The 27,291-nt window shown below is 34.0% G+C and overlaps 1 protein-coding gene across 1 annotated transcript; it reads left to right on the top strand.

The window, feature by feature from the left end:
- The first annotated feature begins 5,152 nt into the window (after positions 1-5,152).
- Positions 5,153-8,548, top strand: LOC129227895 (uncharacterized). The gene is made up of 2 exons (XM_054862516.1): positions 5,153-6,692; positions 8,208-8,548. Exons 1-2 carry the CDS (start codon positions 5,153-5,155, stop codon positions 8,546-8,548), a joined length of 1,881 nt encoding a protein of 626 aa, XP_054718491.1.
- The last annotated feature ends 18,743 nt before the right edge of the window (positions 8,549-27,291 follow it).

The following is a 27,291-nucleotide window of genomic DNA, read 5'->3' as shown; positions in this document are numbered from 1 at the left end:
TTCGTGAACAGACCTTCATCCCTTTAGAATCACTGAGAGCAGAAGTACACACACTGTACTAGTCTTTTATTGCTTATATAAATAACTACTTCTCATTTTCCATTATTTTTTTTCATTCTAAATGCGAAAGTTAACGAAATATAACGACACCTTGGAGCGCTGCTTTATCTAAAGTTGGTGAAGATAGAAAGAAAAAGAGAACGTTTCCGACAAAGAAAAGGTAAAGCTTCTTGAAAAGCTGAAGCTGAACCAAAAAATTCTTCGAAGGGTAGCACAACAATTAGGTATGACGGTATGAGTGAATCTTCCATATGTACAATTAAAAGTCAAGAAAAGGAAATCCATAAAAGTTCACCGAGTAATAGTATCCAAGCAAAATGCAAAAATTATGAAAATGGAAGCTGTTTTTTATTGTAAATTAAAGAAACCAGGAAGAGGGGTAATGCCATAGATGGAAACTTTATAAAAGAACTAATGAAGCAACTGTATTTAAAAATATATTAGAATAACTGTAGCATAAATCCTCATTTTCACTTTTTTTAAGTTACAAATATCATTACTGAATCAACTGTACAGTACAACTATAGGGCATTTGTTCTCCTTACTACATGCCGTACGTACAGTACTGGTTTATTTTATGTCTTTCTTTCCCATTGATCATTGTTTTTGTGCATCATAGCAGCATTTTATGTTGAATAAAATGGCTTTTTTTTAAATACAAATAAAAATTCAGTTCTTTATGTAAGAAACAGTAAGGTATGGTTAAGAAAAGGTTTTTACCTGTTTAAGGTTGTGTTTACACGTGTCTAAAATGATTGGCTATGTTTATAAAAGTTTTTACACATACCTTTTTCCACAACGCGAAATTTCGACTTACGCGAGGGGTCTTGGAACGCATCCCTCGCTTAAATCGGGACTCGACTGTATATCAAAATATCGGATATTTTCGAACCCTGATCTTTACAGATAATCTCAAAACCCCACGATGACAGCCTTTATCTTAAAATGCAATTCCACACTAGTTAAAATTTAACTCCACATTAATCGAGATAGGATTATTTAAAAATAAGTTTCCAATTTATCGAAATTTTTACGAACTTGATGTGGGGTGAGAGCTTTATGTACTTAATTTTTCTGCTGATCTAGAAGAGTAGAATTCTTCTAATGTTTGATTCCAAGAAAGAGGTCATAATGACACACGATAGACGTGAAACATTTTAACTATTCATCAAACACTTTTGAACAGATTGTGTTTCTTATTCACATTTTTACATAAAATTATATACATGTGTCCACTGATAATGATCATCTTCTTCCTTCTTAAGAAGAGAAATGATTTGTTTACGATAACTAAAGTAAGTAATCACAAATGTACATATTGATCTCCGCGCTACCTGAACGCAGTACATGCAACCATACAAAATGAGAAAGGAAGCGAGAAGAGTGTAATGTCTCACTTTTCTCCAATACCTGAAGGCAAGCAAGCCACTGCTTTCCTTCTAACCGACATTGCTTATCCCCACCACATTTCGTCACACAAAAAGGAAGGATCATAACTTCAAAGCCCTCGCGTAAAAAGTTTCACTTAAAAAATCTTTGATTCAGCATTTTATCATAAAAGTATTGATATTTCAACCCGCAAAACTTTAAATGTACCTAATTTCTGACAAATAAGAGCTGTGGCTGGGAGGACTTTTACAATCTTAAAAACCCATGATAACGGTCCTGATCTCAAAGGTAATTCAACACTTGTTAAAACTTAATTATGTATCAATCATGGCCATAATTATTTAAAAATCATTTTCTCAATAAAAATAGAAATTTTTACTAACTTGAAGCGGGGTGATAGCATGCACTTTATTCTTCAGGTGATAAAGAAAGAGTAGCATGTAAAGGAAATAACTAGGCAACCTAAAAATTAGTAAACCCTAATTAGAGCATAATAAAAAGTATCAATACATTACTTGAAACGAACTTAGAACATCTCAGTTTTCTGTTTATGATAGAACACACAGTGAGTGACATGCTTGTTGAATAAAAAAGAGTAAATTACCAAAATAACCAAAACTACCTACAATTCATTAAATTTTTATAAAATAGTACATTTTAAATTGGCTCGCTCAACCTAAAAAATCGATAAAACTGCCGTGTGTCAAGCAAGTGTTGTACTTCATATCCACCTCAAACGCTTTCGCAAATTCATGTGGTGTGACATTAATTTCATAATCGAATTGACATTTTTTTACAATTTTTAACTAATGAATATTTGGCAGAAAATCATAACAAATCGTTTCCTTAAATCTAAATGTTATTAAAAGATACTGCCAGCAAGCATTGAAAGTCCTATAATTTATAAGCATTTTATTTCCTCTGCATCTCCTTTCAAAAAAACAAAAATTTGACACTGTAAATACTTATGTTGCATAAAGAGAAGATTTAACTTGGAGTTTATAGCTTGAAGGAATATTAAAAACGATACATAAGTCAATTTTTGTCAATGATCAGGAAAAATAAAAACCCTAACATTAAAACATAAGTTAAAATGGGTTTTAATATCAAGTCATTTATTTAAAAAAAAAAAAATTCTGCAACATACAGCATTTATAATACAAATCACAAATTAAGACATCCTCACGTACCTCACAAATGTATGTTTTGTTTACTTTCACTCGTCGCCAAGCACGAAATTGATCGCGCCAAACCGAATACCGAGATCTATCGTTAAAAAAAATTTAATTTACACAATTTAAACTTTTGCCTTGTCTTAAAGTGTTGTTTTTCAATAACGTTGTGATTGGAATAATCAATTTAACAGGAAAACTAACTATAAAAGACCCAAATAAAGTGTCAGAAGGGAATTTTAGCACACCGGAGCACATGTTCTTGATATTGTTGTCACTCCAAACAAAATTTGTATTTCTTGTTTTCGTTGTATCATATTCAAACTTGAGATCTAGCAACCCAGTTTTGGTTTTGAAAAATGGTAACAAAATTATTAGCGTTCTTGTAGAATTACGTTACACATACGTTACGAAAAGAGTTGTGTTATATATTCATTTTTAAGATATACGGATCATAAGATCAAAATGAGTCATCTTCATCACTGTAAATATCTTCATCAAACTTTCTTTCCTGTGCTGTGAAATAAATTGTGTTTAAAAACAAAAGCCGAGTCTGTAGTTACAAAAAACTGGCGTCCGGTGACAGGAACTTGTTCTCTGCATTACGTAAGTGAGTGATCGTTTGTTATTCATTGCAGTTAATGTTCAAGGTGATTTTAAGATAAATAAAATGGCTACAGATTCGAAATTAGACGAGACTGTTCGCAAATTAATTGCTGAGCAAGAAAAATTACGAAATGAAAGAACTAATTTACGGCGCCTTTTTACAATAGCAGCAAATGCATTTGATGATATCCATAGTAAGGCCGATAATGAGAAGGATATTCACACTCAGTATAACAAAGTCGTTGAGAAAGCGGAGCGTTTATTTAAAGTAGATGAAGAGATTAAAGAAGTAATTAATTTCACGGATGAAGATTACGATACGATAGAATCTTACAGAGACAGATTCACAGAAATGAGAGTTATATATGAAAAACATTATAATCAACTGGAAGAAAGCAATTCTGTTATTTCAAGTAAATGTACACCTGATAATTTGAAATTGCCTAGATTACGCCTAAAGGAATATGAACTAATGCCTAGATCATGGGTGGCTTTTTGGGGACAGTTTTGTAATATTCACGAGAATGAAAGTATAAGAGAAGAAGACAAATTTCAATATTTGTTATCATCATTAAAGCCAAAAACGAAAGCTCGTGATATTGTAGAAAGTTATCCGCCATCTAAGGGCAATTATTCGAAAGTTATTGAACATTTAGAGTCCAGATTTGGTAGAAAGGATTTACTGATAGAAGTTTATATACGGGATCTTTTATCACTAGTAAACAGTAAATCAAACATTAAGCTAACTGATTTATACGATAAACTTGGTTCGTATTTACGGGCATTAGAAACATTAGGTGTGACAACGTCTAATTATGCAGCGATGCTTTTCCCGGTTGTGGAGTCATGTCTTCCTGTCGAGATTTTTAAAGGCTTGGGATAGGTATAGACTCAACAGAGAAGTCATAGAAGAGGATTCTGTTCTCACAAAGGAGAAGGTTCTTGAAAATTTGATGACTTTCTTACGTTATGAAGTCGAAGGCGAAGAGCATCGTGCTTTAGCAGAAACTGCATTTGGAAGTGGAATAAAGCGAAAAGATTCCCATAAACCAGTACCGAGAGATGAGCCTACTGCTGCTGCACTAACTTCAAGCACAACCGCAAGACAATTCAGTTGTGTTTTCTGTGATCGTTCTCATCCAAGTCAGGAATGTCAGAAAATATCGGGCATGAATTATGAGGGCAGAAAATCGCAAGTTATGCGTAAGAGATGCTGCCTCGTTTGCCTCAAACCAGGTCATATGGCAAAAAGGTGCCACAGCAATGTAAAATGCAAAATTTGTGGTCGCCGACATTATGCCTTACTTTGCCCGGATTTGTCAGGGAAAGAGAAGCGTAATTTTGAGACAGATAATTCTATGACAGATGTAAGGAACACTACAGCCTTATTTTCCTTGCAGCCAGCAGCTCATGAAATTTATTTAAAAACTATCATGATAAAAATACGAAATAAAGGGAATCAAGCATGTGTTCGTGCACTTATGGATGACGGATCCCATCGTTCATATATTGAGAAAAGTTTAGTGCAAGAACTTAAACTCATTCCTTCTGGACAAGAAACCATAGCACAAGGGTTATTTGGTGGAGGAATAACTCCAGAAATGCAGCACGGAAGATACACTGTTCTTATTGAAAGTTTAGATGGCAAATATAGAAAAAGGGTATCATTTCTTGACCAGCATAAAATTTGTACTACTCTACCCCGTATTAGGGATACAAATCTAATTTGTGAGCTAGAATCTCGGGGAGTAAGATTAACGGATTTGGGAAATTCTACACCAACTGTACAAGTTCTTCTAGGAGCTGATATACTGGGATCATTATTTACTGGACGAATTGAAGCTACAAAGACGGGAATTTCAGCAATAGAAACCAAACTTGGTTGGACAGTACTTGGTCTGGGAAGCAAAAAAGAAACTTTAAACATGGTCACGTTAACCCTGCAGAATACCGAGTTACCAAAATTTTGGGATTTAGAAGTTTTAGGAATTAAAGATCCAATAGAAAGAAAAAATAAGATCCTTCTTGAAGAAGAAACTCTAACCCATTTCAGAGAAACCTTAGAAGTTCTAGAAGGCGGACGATATGAAGTAGCTTTACCTTGGTTGTCTGGACATCCACCTGTATATGATATGTACGATGTCGCTGAATCCAGACTACGTTCAGTAACAAAACGTCTATTAAAAGAAAACATCTACGACGTGTACGATGATGTTTTGAGACAGTGGCAAAGAGAAGGTATAATTGAAGCTGTACCGCAGGACGAAATTTCGAAACCTGGTCATTATCTTCCTCACAGGCCCGTTATCAAACCATCAAGTGCTACAACTAAGGTTCGACCAGTCTTCGATGCCTCCTTTAAACGACCAGGTTATGCTTCTCTAAACGAATGCTTGAGTGTTGGACCTAGTCTTTCGGAACAGATTCCCCCACTTCTGTTAAGATTTCGCACTGGTTCTATAGGAGTGATTGCTGATATAAAACAAGCTTTCTTACAATTGAGTGTCAAACCGGAGGATCGTGATTTTTTAAGATTCTTGTGGTGGAATTTCAAAGATCGATCAAAATTAGAATTCTGGAGGCATTGTCGAGTAGTCTTTGGAGTGACTTCGAGTCCATTTCTCTTGAATGCTACTATTCGTCACCACCTTAATTCAAAGGAATACCAACTTGAATCTCTTCAGCCGATTGTCGAGAAACTTAAAAAGGGTTTCTATGTAGACAATTTGACTACCAGCGTTGAGGACCAAGAAGAGTTGGTGGAGTTCAAGACTGAGACGATGAAGATAATGAATGCTGCTTCGTTTGAATTAAGATGTTGGGCTCACAGTGGAGATCAGAACCAGGAATGTCAAAATGTTCTTGGTCTCGAGTGGGATACAAAGACTGATGAGCTGTACTGTGTTGGTCCTGATATAAGTTCCGTTGAAGTTGTATCCAAGAGAAAATTACTTTCCGTTGTTAACGGCATATACGATCCTGTGGGTTTCACATCTCCTGCGACACTGTTACCAAAATTGTTACTCCAAGAGGCTTGGCGCAATAAGTTGGACTGGGACGAACAGTTGCCTTCCGAAATGCAGTTACGCTATCAACGATGGGCAAAGCATTTAGATCTTATCCAGAAAAGTAGGATCCCTCGTAGGATATTGTATGGAACTTTCGAAAGGGCCAGTTTACACATATTTACAGATGCATCGGCTCATGGGTATGCCTTCTGTGCCTTTCTACGATGTGGAGAAGAGGAGGAAGTGAGAGTCTCATTAGTTTCAGCAAAGGCTAGAGTAGCTCCTCTTCAGAGACCAACAATTCCACGATTGGAGCTTTTAGGAGCCGCTATTGGAGCTAGAATTGCTTCATCAATATTAGAAACATTTCATTTGCCTTTAAAGACGTATTTTTGGACAGATTCCATGATAGTTCTGGGATGGATTACTAAAACAGAACCCTGGAATACGTTTGTAGGTAACAGAGTGAAAGAAATACGAGAACTTACAAACATAGAAGATTGGAGATTTGTCCCTGGAGATGTCAACCCAGCAGACTTACCTTCCCGCTCATGTGATTGGTCTGAACTTTTACGGAGTCAATGGTGGGAGGGTCCAAAGTGGCTTTATGAACGTCCAGAATTTTGGCCTTACACTGAGATCATTCTTCCTGACGAAGCGATGTTAGAACGACGGAAGTCAGTAGCTGTTAATCTAAATATTGAAGCAAAGGAGCATTTTGGAAATAGATTTTTATACTTTTCCAGTTATCCAAGGATCATCCGCTTGATAGCCTGGGTATTGAGATTTTGCCAGAATATCAAAGTGAATTCTTGCAAGTTGACCAAGGAGCTGTCATACGAAGAAATTCGAAGGGGTGAGGAAACTCTGATACGAATAATACAATCAGAATGGCCAACTGACATTAGGGAGAAGTACTCTCAGACAATTCAGTTTTACGAAGAAAATGAAATATTGAAAGTTCAATCAAGGCTAATCCTAGGGCAAGATCCAGAAGATTTTGTACGACCCATAGTTTTGCCAGATCATCCAATTTTCAGAAGACTCATAGAATATACTCATAAGTCACTTCACCATGCAGGCGTACAAACTACCTTGTCTCATCTGCGTGACCGATTTTGGATTCCTCGGGGACGGAAAGTTGTTAGAGAAGTTTTACAGAAGTGTATGACATGTAAGAGGTATACATCAAAACCTGTAGTACCAGTTGTTCCTGCTCCTCTTCCTATTGATAGGATCAATCGTGTAGCTGCATTTCAAGTGACTGGGGCTGATCTGGCAGGTCCTGTTTATTTGAAAGGAAGGCAAAAGGCTTGGATAGTGCTTTTTACGTGCGCGGTATATCGTGCTATTCACTTAGAGTTGGTGACATTCCTGTCTACTGAAGCATTTATGCAAGCCATGAGACGATTTTTTGCTAGAAGAGGACGTAGTTCTATTATGTACACTGATAACGGAACTAATTTTTTGGGAACAACTAGAGCTCTCAGCTCCCTCAACTGGCAAGAAATAACATCTGAATGTGCTATCCAACAGATTAAATGGCACTTCAATCCCCCTACAGCACCATAGTATGGAGGTTGGTGGGAAAGAATGATCCGCACCGTTAAAGAACTTTTGAGAAAGGTATTAAGCCGTGCTTCTGTCACTTACGAGGAAATGGTGACTTTACTATGTGAATGTGAAAGCATAGTTAATGGACGTCCTCTCACATATGTTTATGATGATCCGAATGAGTTGAGGGTTATCAAACCCTCTGACTTTATACAAGACATAAAAGGAAATGAAACTGTGGATTTGGACATCGTAGATACCAGACATCTACGTAATCGCATTCGATACCTGCAGAATCTACGTTATCAGCTACGTCAACGATTCCAAAAGGAGTATTTAGCAGAACTTATACGGAATCCTCATTTATCTACCAAACGACAGAACCTGTCACCAGGTGATATTGTTCTCATTGGCTCAGAAAACACAAAACGTTTAAATTGGCCTTTAGGACGTGTCATCAAACTATATCAAGGTAAGGATAACATCGAACTAGTAGTTAGATTACGTGTGGCTAATGGCGAAATCATCCGTCCAGTTCAAAGAGTCTATCCTTTGGAAATTAGTTCTCCTGATATCTCCAAAGATATGCCCGAAAATGTGGAAGGTGCTTCTGATATTACTGATGATGATATTGGAGTACCTGTTGCTTCAAATGAAAAATGCTGTCAATCTGAAGCATTCCCTCAAGAAAAATTACAGGCTGTGAAACAAACGCGGTTTGGTCGACGAGTTGTTCCTGTGAAACGCCTGGACTTATAGACTGGACTAAAGACTTTAATTTTATTTTATCTCATTATTATAGTTATATCTAAGTAGTTTAGTATTAGATATTATATTCATTAGTAGTTATTAGTCAAATGTTTTCATAAGTATTGAAATTTCATGTCTATTGCATTATACTATATTTTCTGGTTTTCATTTTGTATTGGTTTAGCCGATATGTGCACAATACAAAAGGTGGGAGGATGTTGTCACTCCAAACAAAATTTGTATTTCTTGTTTTCGTTGTATCATATTCAAACTTGAGATCTGGCAAGCCAGTTTTGGTTTTGAAAAATGGTAACAAAATTATTAGCGTTCTTGTAGAATTACGTTACACATACGTTACGAAAAGAGTTGTGTTATATATTCATTTTTAAGATATACGGATCATAAGATCAAAATGAGTCATCTTCATCACTGTAAATATCTTCATCAAACTTTCTTTCCTGTGCTGTGAAATAAATTTTGTTTAAAAACAAAAGCCGAGTCTGTTGTTACAACAGATATATTACGCGATAGTTAAAGAAATAGGAATGGACTCACTCAATTAAAGCTTCACACGTATAATTTGAAGAACAGTAATATGAGCATTAAAATCTTGGACTCACCTTTAATTTTCCATATTTTGGGTTTTTCCACAGCACTGTCATACGCTCCATGTTAATCCTACGGGAGAAGAAGAAACACTGCCTCAGGCGGTCTTCGACCAATAGGAAAATGATGCCGCGTTGTCACAACTCTGAAAACTACGTTTTCATATAGGGACTCTAGGGCTACCACGGTCCCTGCCGAATGTTTTCGGTAGACTTTTCCCCGCGCCAGTTAAAACCGGTTACGGTTTTAGCTTCCGGTTTTGTTGCGTTTAGAGTCCCTATATGAAAACGTAGTTTTCATTGTTGCGACAACAGCTACGCTCGGAAAGCGCAACCGGTTACAGGGGGAAGATAGGGTTGCCGCCGAGCTGCAAGATTGGCTCCTTGTTCGCTTTTGAGTTTCGTTACAAAAAATAGTCACAAGCGGGAGTGGGAAGAGTGGCTGAAACGGGTTCTGATCACGCGAATTCGAAAATGCATGCTGTCAATAAATGAAACGCTCGATTTTGATTCAAACATTAAAAAAAGACAAAGAGGAACTGTGTTAGCAGAATTAAAAGCAGATTTTTTTCTTAAACCTTATTCTCTTTAATACGATTAATATTAAATTAATCAAAAGATTCCGAGACAGCGAAAATTATATTAGTTTTAATCGATTCAAAATGAATGAAGGAATAAAAACTGATGAAGAAAACGAAAATAAATAAATAAGCAGCAAATAACGAAAAAATTGCTTGTTTTTGCTACATTAAATTAAGCGTTATAAATATTTTTGAACATAGAAATATTTCTTGTATTGATATCATAAGAATATTACTTATTTATTTTTTTTCTATAAAGGGAAAAAATACAATTTTCTGATTTAAATGGAACAAAGTTTAACATTAGCTTGAAAATTCCGAAGGGAAATATATGACTGGGATGTGGGAGGGGGGGGGGGGTTGTGGGGTGCTGTTAGGGGTGTGGCACCCATGTATATGCAAAGGAAAGTTTGAAAGAGTAATACTAGAAATCAGGGTTGACAAGGTTATGGACACTATGGTAAAAACCCTGGTTTTTAAAGTCCTGTCCAAAAACTGTCCGAAAGTGTCCAAAACTATATTTTTAGAGAAATTGTATTTTGTGAGAAAACATCAAAAACAGAATAAAATGCATCAAAGTAAAGTTTTATATTGAACATTTATTCAATGTGAACATACAACTTATTTATGTCGCTGATTTCAATCTAGTTACAGAAGTTGAATTCTTGATTTAATTTTAAATGAGTTTATTTTATTTAATTAATATTATTCCTATTATTTTTTTTTCATAATGGTAACCAAATTTACTTATGCTTGTGCTTGTGAGCAAATGAAAGCAGAGTTGGCAAGGTTTTTAATATCCGCTTCAAAACCTTGTGTCCAAAAGTGTTCAAAACTATTTTTTGAAAAACCATATAGTGTGAGAAAATATCAAAAACAGAACAAAATGTGTCAAAATTATGTTTTTTTTTTTTTTTTTGACTATTTAATATATTTATTTAATGTGAACATTCAAGTATAAATATATATATGGCTTATATATACAGCAGATTTTAATCTAGACTAAGAAATTAACTTCTTCATGAAATATTTCAATTTGTACGCATGAGTTTTTTCTCTTTTTTGTTTCCATAAACCAAATTTTTCGACAGTTATGCATGTGTTTAAAGAAAGTGTTCAAAATATAGTGCAATAATTGACTTAAATGCAATAAATGACAATTTTTTGTAGTTACAGAATGTATTATATTAAATATATGAACTAAAAAAAGAATAGCACATTTTTAAAATATAAGTTGTGTTTAATCATTAATTTCTCGTTCTTAATCTATGATTTAAAAAATAATTTTCATTAAAACATCACGTAAAATTTATTTGTAAAAACCATTAAAAAATGAAGCTTTTTTAAAAATATTGTACAATTTAATAACATTCCTTTGAGTTATAAATGGAACGGAAATTAGTTGTTTTGGTAGCAATGTGAATTTCCTTTCATGTCTCTACCAACTGTTACAAAAGGAAGTTTTTATGTGATAGAGTTATTGGCATTTTATTTTAAGTAAAATATTTTTTAAATGTACATTTTAGTGAAAAATATTATCAAATACTCATTAATTAAACCTCATTAATATTTATATTTATGCATTACAAATATTGTAGTAAACACAAACTGATTAGATTACACCCCTTTAGCTTTAGCATAGTTTTGGACAATTTAAGACAGTTTTGGACACTGTTCGACAGTTTTGGACGGTAAAAACCACCTGTCCTGTCCTAAACCAGTTTTGGACAGTCCAAAACCCAACCCTGCTAGAAATATGTAGAAGCTTAAAACAAGGTATCCTATCCAGGCCCGGATCTATACATTTTGGGCCTCCCTGCAACAAAATCTGTGTGGTCCCTCCCCAGAGGCCATCAGTGTATATTTGTAACGTTAAATAAGTCTTAGTGCTTGGTTTTTTAAATTTTTTCTTCAATTTCATAGGTCATTGTACCCCTTAAGACGTGGGCCACCCCACACTGCGGAGGTCATATCTTTCGCCCCCCCCCCCCACTCAAAAAAGAGATTAAGAACCTCTGAATATTTCAATGGTTTTTGTGGACAAACCTAGTTAAAAGATTAATTTGTATAAAGTTGAAAATTGAAATTACATTAATCAGAGTTCATTTTTATTTGAAACTAGATGCAGATAGAAATATTCAGAAATAAATTGGGAAGTTAGGGGGGGAGGGCGTGTATTTTGACACATTATATTTTTTCAACATTCATATATGCATAAGAAACAGATGTCTCCATTGTTTTATATTTATTTCTCGAAAGTACACTATCTATTACTTAAAATTGTCAATATTTTTATACCTAAATAATACTAGAATGAAAGGACGTTAGGTAGTAGACATTTTTTTAACGAAACAAAATGTTTAAAAATCCTCACTTCCAAGTGTCTTTTCCAATAACTGTTAACAAAACGATAGTTTAATTAAAAAACTTCAGTCACTAATGGGCTAATCTTCAAACAATGCAACTTTGCTGTCACATGCCTTCTACAGTTAATTTTTAATTTCAGCAAAAATATATCCATTTAAATCTGCCGCCATTTTTTTTTTTTTTTGGACTTTTTTTTTTTTGGTTTGCTGCATGTGAATTTTCACCTCCATGTATTGGAATTTAATTGATTCAAAATACATGAAGAGATTAAAAAAAGGTAAGAAAATGAAAATAAATAAATGAACGAAGGATAATGCGCATTAGAAATTGCTTGTTTTTGTTTCAGAAAGGCAAGAGTCATAAAGAGTTTTAAATCAAAAAATATTTTCTGTAACCATCTAAAAAGCAATATTACTAATGAAAATGGTTTGCTATTAAAAAAAATTGCATGTTTGTTTACCCTTTACAATTTTCTGATTTAAATGTGATTAAGTTAAACATTAAATAAAAATTTTTAAAGATAAATATGCAAAGGAAAATTTGAAAGCTTAAGGTAGATGGTTAAAACAAGGTAAACCCCCCCCCCCCCCCCGCAACACCACAAAAAAAAAAAAGAAGAAGAAGAAAAAGAAAGAAAAGATACCAATAACCTCTAAATATTTTAGCGATTCAGTAGGCACTCCTGGTTAAAATATTAATTTGAATAAAGTTGAAGTAATAATTTTATTACTTCAATTTGATGTAGATAGAAACATTCAGAAATAAATTGAGGAGTTGAGGGTGTGTAATTTTAAACATTACTTATTTTCAAGTCATATGAATAAGAAACAAATGTGTCTATTGTTATTTATTTATTTCTCTGCATCATACATCTATTACTTAAATTTTGAACAATATTTACACATAAAAACAATATTATAAAGAAAGGAATGTAGACACTTTCTTAATGAAACAAAGAAAAAAAATCATTCGCAGCACCTGTAGAGGACTTGTAATTATTTTCAATGTTTGTGGAAAAGCAATGTTAACATTTAATTTTGACAGACATTTTAAATACAACTTAGCATGAAGAAAACTCATTCATTCTGTGCTAACAATCTTCAGGTCATTACCACATAAAGATTACATCAAAAATCTCTAATGTTCAATTTATTTTTTGATGTTGTTACACCTGTAAACTCTATTTCAAACACAGAATTACCAACATTTTTCCACGAAAAAAAAAAGATTAAACGAAAACATTTTTTTCAATGAGGCAATCAAAATCAAATGCAAGGTACCAAAACAGGATTAGTAGTTTTTATAGATTTTGGGGCAAACTTGTATTGTCAATAACTGCTTAAGTAACAAAATAAGCAAATATTAATCTTTGTGTTTTCTGAAATGCAATGTAAATTCAAAATATTTAGATGTTCAAAATGTGGTTATTATACAAAATTTTTAAAAATTACTTACTCCAAAGTATCATTTCCTAAAACTAATATAACTATGGACAAAACATAAGTTTAATCAAAAAATTTCAGTCACTTGTAAGCATAAAAAAAAATAAATTTTGTTATTGGCTTTAATCCCATCTACTCAATTAGGAAGTTTTGATTAGACAGGGCAAAATATAATGATGCTTGTAATTTATTTTCTTTTATACTATTAGTGAAGTGAATTTTTGTGGGAAAAAAAGCCCCTTGATTGAAATAAATTGATTTTTTTGTTCAGATTTTTTCATATAGATTGTAATTCCATTCATTACCCCATAACGTGGATGGATGAACACAACCTATGCTCCAACATCCTGAAAAATGCTTCCAGAACTCAGTCAGAAACAGAACAGGTGCCGGAAGTAGACTGAGATAACAGTTGCTACCTATCCCTTCCAAAATTGGAGTTATTTGCAGTTATTTAAATCCTGTCCTGTAGTTTAAGTGGGGAGAAAAATCTTTTCTTGAGAGGGGGGGGAGATTTCTGGATAACTACAGGAAGAGAATGAGCATCAATGAACTGTTCATTTAATGCTGAAATAAACAAACCTAAATATATCTTTCATAATTTTATGTATACCTTAATTTTTTAGCCTTGCATTGAATACCGAAAAATGTATTAAAAATCTAAATTGAAAACAATATTTTTACATGACAAACAAGCATAAACCTTAAGAAAGCATTTGTTTTTACAAAACAAATTCAAAACTCTAAATTTAGAGAATTAAAACAGAATTCCAGCTATTTCTCAATTTCTGTTGCAAAATTATTGTTTGTTTAACCTCTTTACATTTCAATATTATTATACAAATGAATGATAATAAATTTGATAATAAGCGTGACAAATTAGAAATGCAGCATTGTTTGTATGAAGTAGATCAAAATTTCATTTAATTACACTATTTAGCATTTAAACACAAAATTTTCGTTGGTTTGTATGTTGCTGTTGAAAGTCCAAAGATCATTTCGGCAACAAATTTCCCGAAGTTGTCAGCATAATTTTGAAGCATAACAAACAAGAATGGGATATTATGTATGGAAGTTTATTATTTTTTTAAACAACTTCCTTAAAATTAGTTTTGATAAAGCTGTCAAGCTAAGAAAACTTATGAGATGATTTCTGGACATCCTTGTGAACTTAATATTGGAGATCATTCTATTATACAATTTTTTAAGCGAGCAGTACAATATTATCATGAGTTTTCTAGAACTTCTGCATCAGGGCTATAATTCAACTAGTAGTTGAGCTTTCTTCAAGCTGCAGAATATCTGGAATAAACTTAAAAAACATTAAGGGCAAATAAATTTAAAAGCAGAAGTAAAACTCTTCAAATGTGCCAAATCATCAATACGGCTGAACACAATTGGCAGGAATGTTTTTTAAAGTGGTTCATAAAATTATAAATGGAAAATAAATCAACACACTTTAATTGAAATAAAGCTGTATTTCAACAACTTTGCATTAAGTGTGTTGTAAAGTTTAATTTCAAATAACAGGGTGTGTTCTAAAAACACATGAAAAAGTAAAACACATATTACAGGGGAATATTTTAATTCATCAATCTCTTTTCACTAGTATAGATTGTGTTTTTCATTCATTTATGTACATAAAATTATGTACATATTTGTTACTGTGCATCATCTTGGCTCTTAAGAAGGGAAATCATCAGTTTATGATGATTAAAATAAATAATTAAAGTTTGTGATTCTAAAATTTTTAGGAACCGTGAGAAAACTTGCTTGTTTTTTCTGCAACTCACTTAGGAATATTCACAATTAAATTGTAGGGGGAGGTGCGGTACGTTGGACAGTGGGGCACGTTGTACGGGTCCCAATTATTTTAATAATACTATTAATATATTTTTTTTTATTTTATTTTCTGACTGACAGATAGCTCCTATGGTCCTACAAATCCTATAATGAAATCACATGGCACAGTTATGTCGAACAAAATTTATTCCAGAAGGTTTTATTTCAGTAGTCCTGAGTAATTTTCAGAAAACTATAAATTAATCTTTCTAATGGTTTTAGTCAAAATTGCGGGAAAAAAAATTGAACTTCTGTCAGAAACTTTTACGTGAATGCCACTACCTCATCAAATCGCTTACTTGTGCTTGTGATTGAAAAAATGTGAGTGCATACTGTAGAAACTAATTACAAACTGTTCTTATTTGTCTTTAACATATAAAGTGAAGTAAAAATATAAAGAATGCAATATACTGATGCTTAAATTTAATTTCTTTAAAATAAAGCCACATTTTTCAGTAAATTAATTTATCTATACCAGATATTTCAGCTAGCCGCATGAATCAGTTTTGAAAGCCGTATGTTGGGCATCTCTGTTTTAGAGCATTTGAATTCCCCTTTATTTCAATGTTCTATTTCCTGACAAAAGTATTGATTTTCTAAAGCCTTCAACAAATTAAGATAAGCTCTGATAAATTGAATATTTATTTATTGATATAGTTATTTCTATGAGTGGTTGAAATGAACTCAGATGCAATTGAATTACTTTTTGAGTGGGCGAGGCGAAATAACGAACATGTAATAAATGAATATAAATACTGAAAGAAACATTACTTTTAAAGTTGATGCATTATAATAATAGTATAAGAAAATAAATAACTCTGATTTAAGGAAGCAAATACTAAAGACTTTAATTTGCATTTGGTTGAAAACATCGGATAAATATCAAAATATCCAATATATATCAAAATATCGGATATTTTCGAACCCTGATCTTTACAGATAATCTCAAAAACCCATGCTGGCAACCTTTATTTCAAAATGCAATTCCACACTAGTTAAAATTTAACTCCACATTAATCGAGATAGGATTATTTAAAAATCATTTTCCCACCAAATATTGAAATTTTTGCGAACTTGATGTGGGGTGAGAGCTTCATGTACAGTCGGATCCCGACTTACGTGAGGAATGCGTTCCAAGACTCCTTGCGTAAGTCGAAATTTCGCGTTGTGGAAAGGGATATGCGTATGATTTTTCTCATTACATTGCCAATTATTTTGGACATTTTTAAACAGCTTTTAAACTGTTTTAGACCATTTTTTAACTATATATTATCGTTTCTTACGTAAAGAGTTAATTTTTACCGTATTTTTGAAAAATCTACATTAGTCAACATAAAATACTGTTACGATGCACAAAATTAATGATCAATGGGAGAGAGGTTTATAAAAATAAAACAGCACGGTACGTACAGTATGTAGTAATAATAAAGCACTGCACTGTAAGAGTACTGTTTTACCGCGGATTGTTTGTAATTTGGCAATCTGCCAAGTAAAGACTATTCCATCTGAATTAATCTAGCAGGGAGAAGGGAAAATAACGATGGGAATTTGATGCACGCGTTTTATAATGTCACTAGTGCCTTATTCGTTTATTGCATTCTCTAAAATGAAAAAAGGGGAAAACGAAAAATAGTTACCATGGAAACAACAATTTCGTTCAGGAACGTAAAAGGAAAATGGTAAGCTCAAAAACTTTGTTGTGAATAAATAAATCAACTAATTCTTGCTGTGAGATTATAGATCGAATATACTTAAGATTAAAAAAATGTTGCTGAGAGCAAATTTTCATTATTATAAAACTAAGGCTAAATAATAGAGAGGCAAATGTGCAAATCTGTAACAAACCAATTAACACCCCTATAAACTAATAGATAGGTCCATTTCCGCCTATAAACCGGATATTAGCCGATGATCAAACAGTACTATACAGTAAATACAATAAGTTGATGGATGACTTATGGTGCGCAATCAGATCGTCACCCTTATATATTTTTAAATACAGTAGCCTCACATTTACTTTTATAACGTTTACATCTATGCATGATAACACCCCTCTTTCAGGGTCTCCATAATCTACAATACAAGAGCAGATTCCAATTTCATATCGTTTACATTTTGTTTAAACACTACTCTGCGAGCTTCATATTAAAACTAAGGTCTGGACATACGGATTGCCTTCTCTTGACTTTTAATTATGCGTATAAAAGATTTACTCATGCCTAATTGTCGTACTACCACCGACCCACTTTCTAGTTGTTCAAGCGTATCAAGAATCTTTACCTTTTCTTAAATTGTCACAAACTTTCACTTTTTGTTTCCATTTTCAAACTTTAGATGAAACAGCTTGCTTAGGTGCCACAATATTTCATCACCCTTCATATTTATAATAAATAAATGACACTAATAAAGCTATGTTTATTTTACGGTGTGTGGGAACTTGCACAGTCAGTGATGCTGAAAGGATGACAATACATTTATGAAGTCAATGTTTAGTAGTCAATAAAAGAGCCGAAACTTAGCATCACGACTTCTTTCAAATATTTTGGTGTTTAGAGCAAGAAATTCGCTTCAGCTATAGAATTCATTGCTCCTGAAAAACTCGCGTTATAGCCATTTCGCGTACGTCGGATCGCGTTGTAGCGGGAGTCGACTGTACTTTATTTTTCTGCTGGTCTAGAAGAGTAGAATTCTTCTAAAGTTTGACTCCAAGAAATGGTGTGTGTCATAATGACACATGATAGACGTGAAACATTTTAATTATTCATCAAACACTTTTGAATAGATTGTGTTTCTTATTCACTTTTTTACATAAAATTATATACATGTGTCCACTGATAATGATCATCTTCTTCCTTCTTAAGAAGAGAAGTGATCTGTTTACGATAACTAAAGTAAGCAACTACAAATGTACTTATTGATCTCCGCACTGCCTAAACGTAGTACATGCAACCGTTTTCCACAGCACTGTCATACGCTCCATGTTAATTGTTAATCCTACGGGAGAAGAAGAAACCCTGCCTCAGGCGGTCTTCGACCATGGCGCGTTGTCGCAACTCTGAAAACTACGTTTTCATATAGAAACTCTAGCGAAAACCGGTCTCGACTGGATAAGGGAGAAGTTCACGTCCATTTCGGGAATCACGATTTGTTACATATATAGTACGTTCCAACATTTAACAAAATAGCAACTACTATACATTCGTTTCGCTTGTGATTTTATACTCGCTATTTGTGAGGTAAAGCGAGAGAAGATTAATCGTAACATTTAAATCGGCTGCGAAAAATGCTTAAAAATAAGATGATAATACACGTACATACTACTCGTGGGTTTCTTTTGAGAAAAGATGGCATGAATTTTCACTCGTTGAAGAGTAAGACTTCCTTAACCTGGAACATAAGAGGTATTTTCGAACTGTTCAACTATTAAATAGTCTGTAGACTTTTTGATAAATCTAGTACTCACGTCTCATCGTCATGCTGTTTTTGCTAGCTAGCACTCCTTTTAAATTGTCCATCACTATCTCGATAAAGAAAAGAAAAAAAAAACAAAAAAATGTCGCAAAGACTTATGGTCAGGCAACATAATAATACCGGCTTTCGCGATTCCCAAAATATATGTATTTACAGATGTTCATTTCTTTTGGAACAAGTTCTGTTTTCTAGAAAAATATCAGATTTTATAAATTTACTAGAGGATCCGACAGACGTTGTTCTGTTCAGACTTTGTAAATTGAAAAGTTGAAAAAATTTCAATAAATTATCAAGTGTTTGAACCTTTTTGTTGAAAAAAATAAGTAAAAAGAAAATGTTTTAAGCTGCTGTGTGTTAGAATGCGCATATTTATTACAACTTGATTTATCTAATGCCCACTGAGCAGTTGTTTTATTAACTATTTTTTTACCCGTACTTGATGGTTTATTCCTTCAGCCATACTCAAAGGATAAAATGCGTCCTCAGATAATAAGTAAAAAATTAAACTGCCTATCTAGAACAAACGGGAAATCCCGCTGCAACATCCCCCATATGAAAAAGAATAAAACAATCGAACGAGTATCGTTTAAAAAAAAATGATAAAGGTAAAAACAGTTCTCTGAATAAGTGAAAATCACTCATGCCCCTCCTTCCCTCCCAATGTAAAATAAACATATTCTTCAACTAAAATAACTAAAAACTCTTTAAAAACCAAAAGCAATTCTTTGCAATTTGAAATATTTCGCCAAATAAACAAAAAATGCAATAAATTACATTAACAGTAGCTATAAAATGTCAACAAATAATCATGAAACTCTATTGTTTATAGCCAAAGTCGCCAAGTCACCACGTTACTGTAATTCAACCGATCAGTGAGCAAAGCCAACTCCAACCGATTAGCAATCCGATCTTTTGAACGAAAACTTTTAATACTTCACATAATGCCTAACTTGTTCTTTCCACCAAAGATAAAGATCTTCCACTGCACTGATCTTTTGTGTACAGAACTACCCTGTTGTAATTTATCTGGACGAAAATAAAATTTGTTTCGTCTTTAAATTCCATCTTCTTTTCCTTTAATAATGTACCGAATAGTTAGATAATCCTTAAAGAATTCTGAACATTTGTACCAAAACTCAGATGGATTTCAGCCGAGATGCAAATGTTGCTATGTACGGTATTTTCTGATCATTTGGTTAGGAAAACCTAAAGTACCGATCCGGTCACATGGTGCAACTACGATGACAAAACACATGTTTTGCGTGAACCTTCCAGTACTTTACTTTAAAATACATCACTGGACCTAAAATCGTTATTTTCAAGAAATGAAGGCTTCACTTCCTCTCTCTCAAGGTTTTATTTATTCTCAATTGACATATCACAGTAGGAAATTTCATTACAAAAAGCAGAGCTGACTTTCTTATTGTTCTTTGGCAACGGGTTAAATATTTATTTAAGTTCTCGCTCAACAAAAGGTTAAAATGAATATTAATCATTTGAGAGATATAACAATCCAATGTTTAAATTTATTAATTAATTAACAAAAACGTTTCCGATTCGATCCATCGCGCTTCGAAACCATGCTCGCCACAACTTAATTACACCCAAAAATTTTGATCAAAATCGGTCTAGCCGTTTAAAAGCCTTATGGTGACAAACGTCCGCACAGAAGATTTTTATATATTAAAATTAAGTACTTTTGATTATTACTTTTTTAACAGAAATATCCTTTATTTGGAACTAAGAATTCAACTTACTCAGCATTAGCTGCTTGATTTTGCGTTCATTTCTAAAATTCATATGTGTAATTGCATAAATTGGTTCATTGACATTGCCGTCTTTTTTTTTTTTTTTTTTAGTAATCCAGTAGCCATGGGTTTATAAATTGGGTCATTAAACCATTGTTTATATTTAATAGAACAAATTCGGGCAAATACTGGTTTTTAATGTCAAAATCATCAAAAACTTATCCCTTCCGAAAGCCCGTTTGCCCTTGGGGTATGCGCAAAGTGATTAGTCTAATTAAATTAAATTAATTTGTCTAACCAATTTGGACGGTAACGTCCATCACAGATTTAATGTACTTCAATGCATTTTATACGGATATTTTATAAGAAAATTAGATACATACATACATTATTACATTGTTCTGACGTCCGGAGAGGGGGGTAATAATCTACACTCCAAATTACCCAATTGACAACCCCCCCCCCTCCTTTTTCTTTTGAGCAGGATACCCCCTTCAATCCCTTATTTACTAAGGTAAACTCCGTCACCTTGTTCCCGTACTGCACTGCCGTCTAGTGGATTTTCTCAGCTTTGACTTCTAGAATAGGCTGGAAAAACATACGCGAACGCACTAACTCTTTCTAGGCACTCTCCTCTATCTCAAGAACCAAAGAATCTCGGTGACAAGTCTCAGATCAAAGTAGCGCCATCAGTAAAGGAAGGTGTTAAACCGAAAAGAAAACATACCTAACATGTTAGAAGAAGAAATTATTCCTTAAAAGCAATTTTAAAGACAAATATATGCACATGCGCTTAAGCAACATTCACATATCGTCCACAAGTCACGTCAACGACGATTTCCCCCCCCCCTAAAACAAGTTTTCGATACGCGTTGCCATCACAGCAAGCCGTATTTTACGGAACCCGACAACGTGACGAGAAGCAAGATGTTTGACGTCCGACCAGTTGCGAGTCGCATTTCATTGGTCTCCCCAAGATTGTCTCTATTAGGTGTGTACTATCATATGCTTTACGTGCGTCCGCAATATAGGAATGCTTCTCCCCTTTCGGAAAACGTACTTCTGTCATCGCTTCATTTAATCATGTGTGGGTTATCTCGTCAAATGTTATTACTCAAATGTTTACTAAATATGAAAAATCGGCCATTTTCATTAAGTCATGGTCGATGGAGTAATTTGAAAAAAAGAAAAGAAAGAACTCGGGTACAAAACGAGCGAAAATTACAAATAAAATCAAGTAGATAATGCTGAAAAATATCAATTTCTGCTTCGATCATTAACACATAGATACGGCAAGTGGGTGTGGTTGTTGACGCAGGAATCTTCGATGGGGAAAGTGAGGTGAGACCACGTGACTGCGTCCTTCCACGAAAGACGTTTCGCCAGAGCTGCACTAATCTCGTACGGATTTGAATAGTCGTCGATTTTAATCTTTTACCTTCCGCCTGAAACTTTTTTTACATTTTTTTTTCTGACACCCGCAAGCACATAATTTACTAATTCATGAATTAGAGTTTCTTTTGTTTTTCAATTTCTACAGTAAGTTGTTGAGTTCGTCAATTTAGAAAAGGTTCTAAAAGTTGTGTTCTCATGGAATAGCGACAGAGGTAGAAAACGCCGAAATCCAAAAATTCTCAGTCACGTGGTACACGGTGGTCAGCGCATACAATAGCGGCTCAACAGAATAGCTTGTGGCAGAAGGGTCAGGAAGAGTAAGAAAGTTGTATGAAGGGTGGAGTAGAAAATAAACAAGGAGTCGTTTCAGGGCCGTCGCTATTTACAATATACATATTAACGAAAGATCCCACTAATTCCACTGTCCGCGACAACTTTGACAATCACCCTACCTTCTTCCCTTTTCATATTATGTTGATAATTATCAACCTCAAAATTAGGAAAGCGCGAGGGGAGACCTCACCACGGCCCTACAGCTCAAACGAATCCCGTCAGATTTTTTTTATTATTATTATTTTTAATGATAACGAAAAAAAATCATAAATTACAAAAAACTTTTTCTGTTTTCCAAACTCTACAAAAAATAAGAAAAAATCAACGGTTTTGAAAAAATTACTTTTCTTTCAGCTTTTATCCGATGCATTAAAGAAAAAAAACGATTAGTACCATCTCATTTTTTTAAATATTTTTAAAAAATGAAGAAAGGTTATTTATCAGTTTTTATAAAAAAAAAAAGAAAGAAAAACAATGCAATTTTGTTGGCAATTATTAGCTTTAAATTTATTTTATTTTTTTGGGGGGAGGGGGATATGGGGGATGAATGTGTTTCAGAAACAATTGACATCAAGTAAACAGCTGCAAGAACAGCAAGGCTATTACCGAACTGAAAAGTTGAAAAAAAAAAAAAAACCCTGATGAAATATACGCGTGCGCCAAGATATGCGATTAAAGCCAAATATTGCGTTTTCCAGCTCGTGATTTGTGAACCGCCTTGGTGCGTTCCTCCTGACGAAAGGGAAATATGCTCTTAGCTCCATGCTTCGAAACTCTAATGAGAAATAGAGATGTGTCGTCGGACTCGGATACGGATCCGCGGATACGTATCCGAGAAAAGATTGATCGATCCACAGGTCCGAGAAAAAGATCGGCAGATCCGGACAGATTTTTTGGATGGCAACGGGTCCGCGGATCGATCCACAGGTCCGAGCAGATTTTTTGGGTGGCAACGGGTCCGAGGATCGATCCGGATCGAAGATCAGCGAAACAGATTTTTTGGATGGCAACAGGTCCGGATCGATCCGCAAGGACCAATCAGAGAGGATGTAATAAGTTTGTAGTTCTTACAGATCCGGAAGAGCCAATTGCTAGGATCGTTGTATCGCAGTAGTGGAAAACCGATCCGGACGGACCAATGACAGTGCTGCGCGCTTGGTAGAAACTTTAATTTTGTTGGCAACGGATCCGGATACGTATCCGCGCCGGATCGATCCGGAGGGGCCAATCAAAGTAGATTTAACAAGTTCTAGGTGTCTACAGATCCGGAAGAACCAATTGCTGGAGTCGTTGCATTGTGGTAGTGGACACTGGACATGGATAACGGGTTGGAGCGTAGCCTACGAGTATCCTCGTATGCTACGGTTGGAGCGGGCATGGAGGGAAAGGAGCACAATGGGAGGGAGGGGAGGAAGAGGGGAGCGCGAGATAACCGCTACTAGTGTTTGTGTTCAGAAGACTGAAGACTCGTTTCTCTCGTGGCGTGGCAAAAAGAGTATTTGCCTGCGGTGCATAGCGCAGGAACTAAGAACTCTTTTATTATGTGGCAAACGGTTGGCTTTTATTATTGTTTCTTCAAAACTCTCCGCGTCTCCTTCTCCAGCGAAGGGCGGAAGGAGAGAAGGAAATTTTTTGCAGGAATAATTTAAAATATATATTTTTTTAATTTTTACTTGAACTATCTGCACTGATACAGGAAATTTAATTCTAAAAATTTAAGATTCGCACGTAGCTCTCTTTCTGTTTTTATCCTTTTCTCACAAAGTTATTACCAGAGCGTACATTTAGAACATCAGGGTCAATGCGAGAGAAGGTAGGCAGTAGGGAAAGGGGGGGGGGCTGCGTACTCCTGGGTGTGTGACTGCCTAACCACTCCTGGAGTATAATTGTTTAGAGTGTTAACAATTTTGGACTTTTTTCTTCACTAATTTTTTCACGAAAGAGAAATAAATTATCATTGGTTCTATTAATTTACTTAAATTTATGTTACATTAATGCATATTTAAAAATTTAATAGTGTTTATTCATTAATTAAATTTAGCATAATGCAAATTTGTTGTTTAAATGCCTTATGGAAAGCCCAAACCGGTCAGGAAAGGGTGTCAATTCACCTTCCCCCCTATCCCTATAACACCCCGTTTCTGAAAACTTTGCGTGTTTACAGTTGGGCGAATGCTCTCTTTGTCCCCTGTCTCTCCCATGAAAAATTCGAAATGACTGATCTGGGAGATCCCACATATATTTACTTATGAATTACAGCCGAACAGCCAGCTTGGCTCCTGTAAACGGGAAAACTTAGGCAGGGGGGCCATAGTCTCCCCAATCGGGATGGTGCTCAACAGTGGCGTAGCGTAGGGGGGGGGGGGGCAAAGGGAGCACTCGTCCCGGGCGACACTTTGCTAGGGGCGGTAAATTCTGCAACACTACATTAAAATCTTTTTTTTTTTAAGACGGCGCTTTGCTAGGGATGGCGAATTTGTCTGAATTGCTTCAAAATCATATGCTTCTATGCTAGTTTATGTTACCGTGTTTATTTATAGGTGAAGTGTGTTTCTTGTTCAGGAATCTAAAGTTTTACTGAATAATAATTATATTATTTACTGAATTGCATAACACCTTTGTTGTGTTGATATTGTTTCTATTCTAATTTCTCTTTGTGTATTTTACAAACTACAGATATTTCAAATCAATATTAAAGTTTAGAATAAAAAAAAGTGGCTCGGGGAAGTGATTCTAGGCCTAGGAAGAGTATCAGATTGAAAATTTGCAGAAGCATGAGTTAGATGCAAACTGCAGAAAATTTCTTAAGCAAGAGCGAATGATTCTTTAAGGGTTTGTTTTCTGATATATTAGCAGAACCCCGAAAAACGGAGGGAATGAAAAATATTATTTATGTGGAACCTTATCGAAGAAAAAAAGAAACCTAACTAAATGAAGAGTAAACTTTAGGACGTGTTAAACGTTAATATGGAATGGGAAAAAGGGACACGGATAGACAAAGCGAAGTAAATCTTAAATAGCGTTTTCCAGCAGTAAAACCATAAAACTTTTACCGTGATCTTCGGTCTTCCTCAGCGTACAATGTGAAGAGTGGCCGTCTATCCTGTTGACCTTAAGGCACCGAAATTCCCACCGTCTTCAGCAAATCAAAATCCATCAGAAGCCCAGAAATTCTTTTTTATGTTCGTATAATTTATTTCCTTTGATTTTCATCCCCTGTATTTAAAATTCAATTTTAAACGTAAAAAAAAAAAAAGTCCAAAAAGCCATTTACAAATGAATTTAGAAGAGCTAAAGCACCCTAGACTTTAATTATTCTTCAACACTGTTTTATATCATACATTGTTTATGAATCTGAATAATGCAATACAAATTTGTTAAACGCTTCCTTTAATCCATTTTTCTCGAAAAAAGGAATTGTAGTATTATTATGGAGATTCAAAGCTCTGAAGACAATTACTTTTTATAGTGAGAACACCAAGGTTAATTTTTTTTTCATACAAATAGTAAAATTAAAATGAAACTGTCGGTAGTTTAGGAATTAATATCAGTGAATTTTCCCTAGAGGAAACTTTAAAATTATCTCATCAACTTTAATGTGTTATACTCATAGTTACGTATTTCAACTTTAATGTGTTTTACTCATACATATTACAACTGCTGATAATAAAAGTTTATTATTGTGTTCTTAAATAGAATTTTAGTATTATTTTTGAGCACTGCTTAGAGCAAAATTCAACGTTTCGTAAATGCATTTCTAAGTACATCAATTTGCATCAGTTTTTATTCCTACACACTCAAATGTTGAATGAAATGAAAATATATCTCTTGATATCTAGATAGATTTTTTTTTGGTTGAATAAAATGAAAAAAAAAATCTAAATCTAAATAAGATCTCTAATAAAATCTATCTGTAATTTATGTGCCGGCACCGTAAGTTGCATTAAAATTTACTATTTATGCTGTTTAGAGAATTAATTTATTATGTAATTAACAATTGCATTTTACATTAATATGGATGTTAGGGTGAGTTTCAGTGTTAAGTACCTGTACGTAAACAAATTTAAAAATAAATTAAAATTTTAATAATTTTAAAATATTAGCTTCCCTATATCAAATTAAATATCCTGTTCCAAAGCAATGATCTATTCATTTTGGTTTAGTCACACACACACACACACACATTCAAAATCATTAAACAAATCTTTTCACATTTAAAACTATTATAAGAGCGAAAAAATACATTCAGTAAGCTCAGTCACCGCTAAACCAACCTCAATTAAACTTGAAACGAGATATTCTCACGAGGTGGAATTCCACCTACGACATGCTTATTTTTGTTCCAATTTTATGACAAACTAAAATCGAAGAATAAATTCTACCACCACGCTTTTTTAACAAGTTCACATGCGTGCTAAACAAAATCTAATGAGCTAAAAGTCCAAAAATGCTAGAATGTATTAACAACAAAACGTAGTTCGAGCTCTTAAAACTTTCGGTTTTCTGTGCGATAAAATTTTCTGCAAATTCGTTTGGCGCAAAAAGCTTATCCGCCATTCTATATCACTTTTTGGCAGAACCTAGATCCTCAGGATTTGGATTTCAGAAGCTGAAAATTTGCATAAGTGTGTTTCAAATTCAAAGGCCTATACCTCTATAGAATTTCATTAAATTGGAGATGATCGAGTGGAGTGGAGAGCACTAGGTCACTTGAAATAGAATGAGTCTTAATGGACTGTGATAGAAGGTGTGAATTTCTGAAGTAATTATTATTATTATTTTTTTCAAACAAGGTTGAAAAAAAAAAACATGTTTTGAAAGTACAGCTCCTTTTTTGACAAAGGAAATTATTCAGGACTATTATTTTTTTTTACAGTAGACATGTATGAAAAAAATATGTAAGCTAAACTTTCATAATACACCTCATTTCTTTTTTCTTTGAAAAGATGCACAGCTTATGGATTCAGA

Source organism: Uloborus diversus, chromosome 8 (genome assembly GCF_026930045.1).
Source record: "Uloborus diversus isolate 005 chromosome 8, Udiv.v.3.1, whole genome shotgun sequence".
Taxonomy (NCBI): domain Eukaryota; kingdom Metazoa; phylum Arthropoda; class Arachnida; order Araneae; family Uloboridae; genus Uloborus; species Uloborus diversus.
This window is presented reverse-complemented; position numbering and strand designations above follow the sequence as displayed.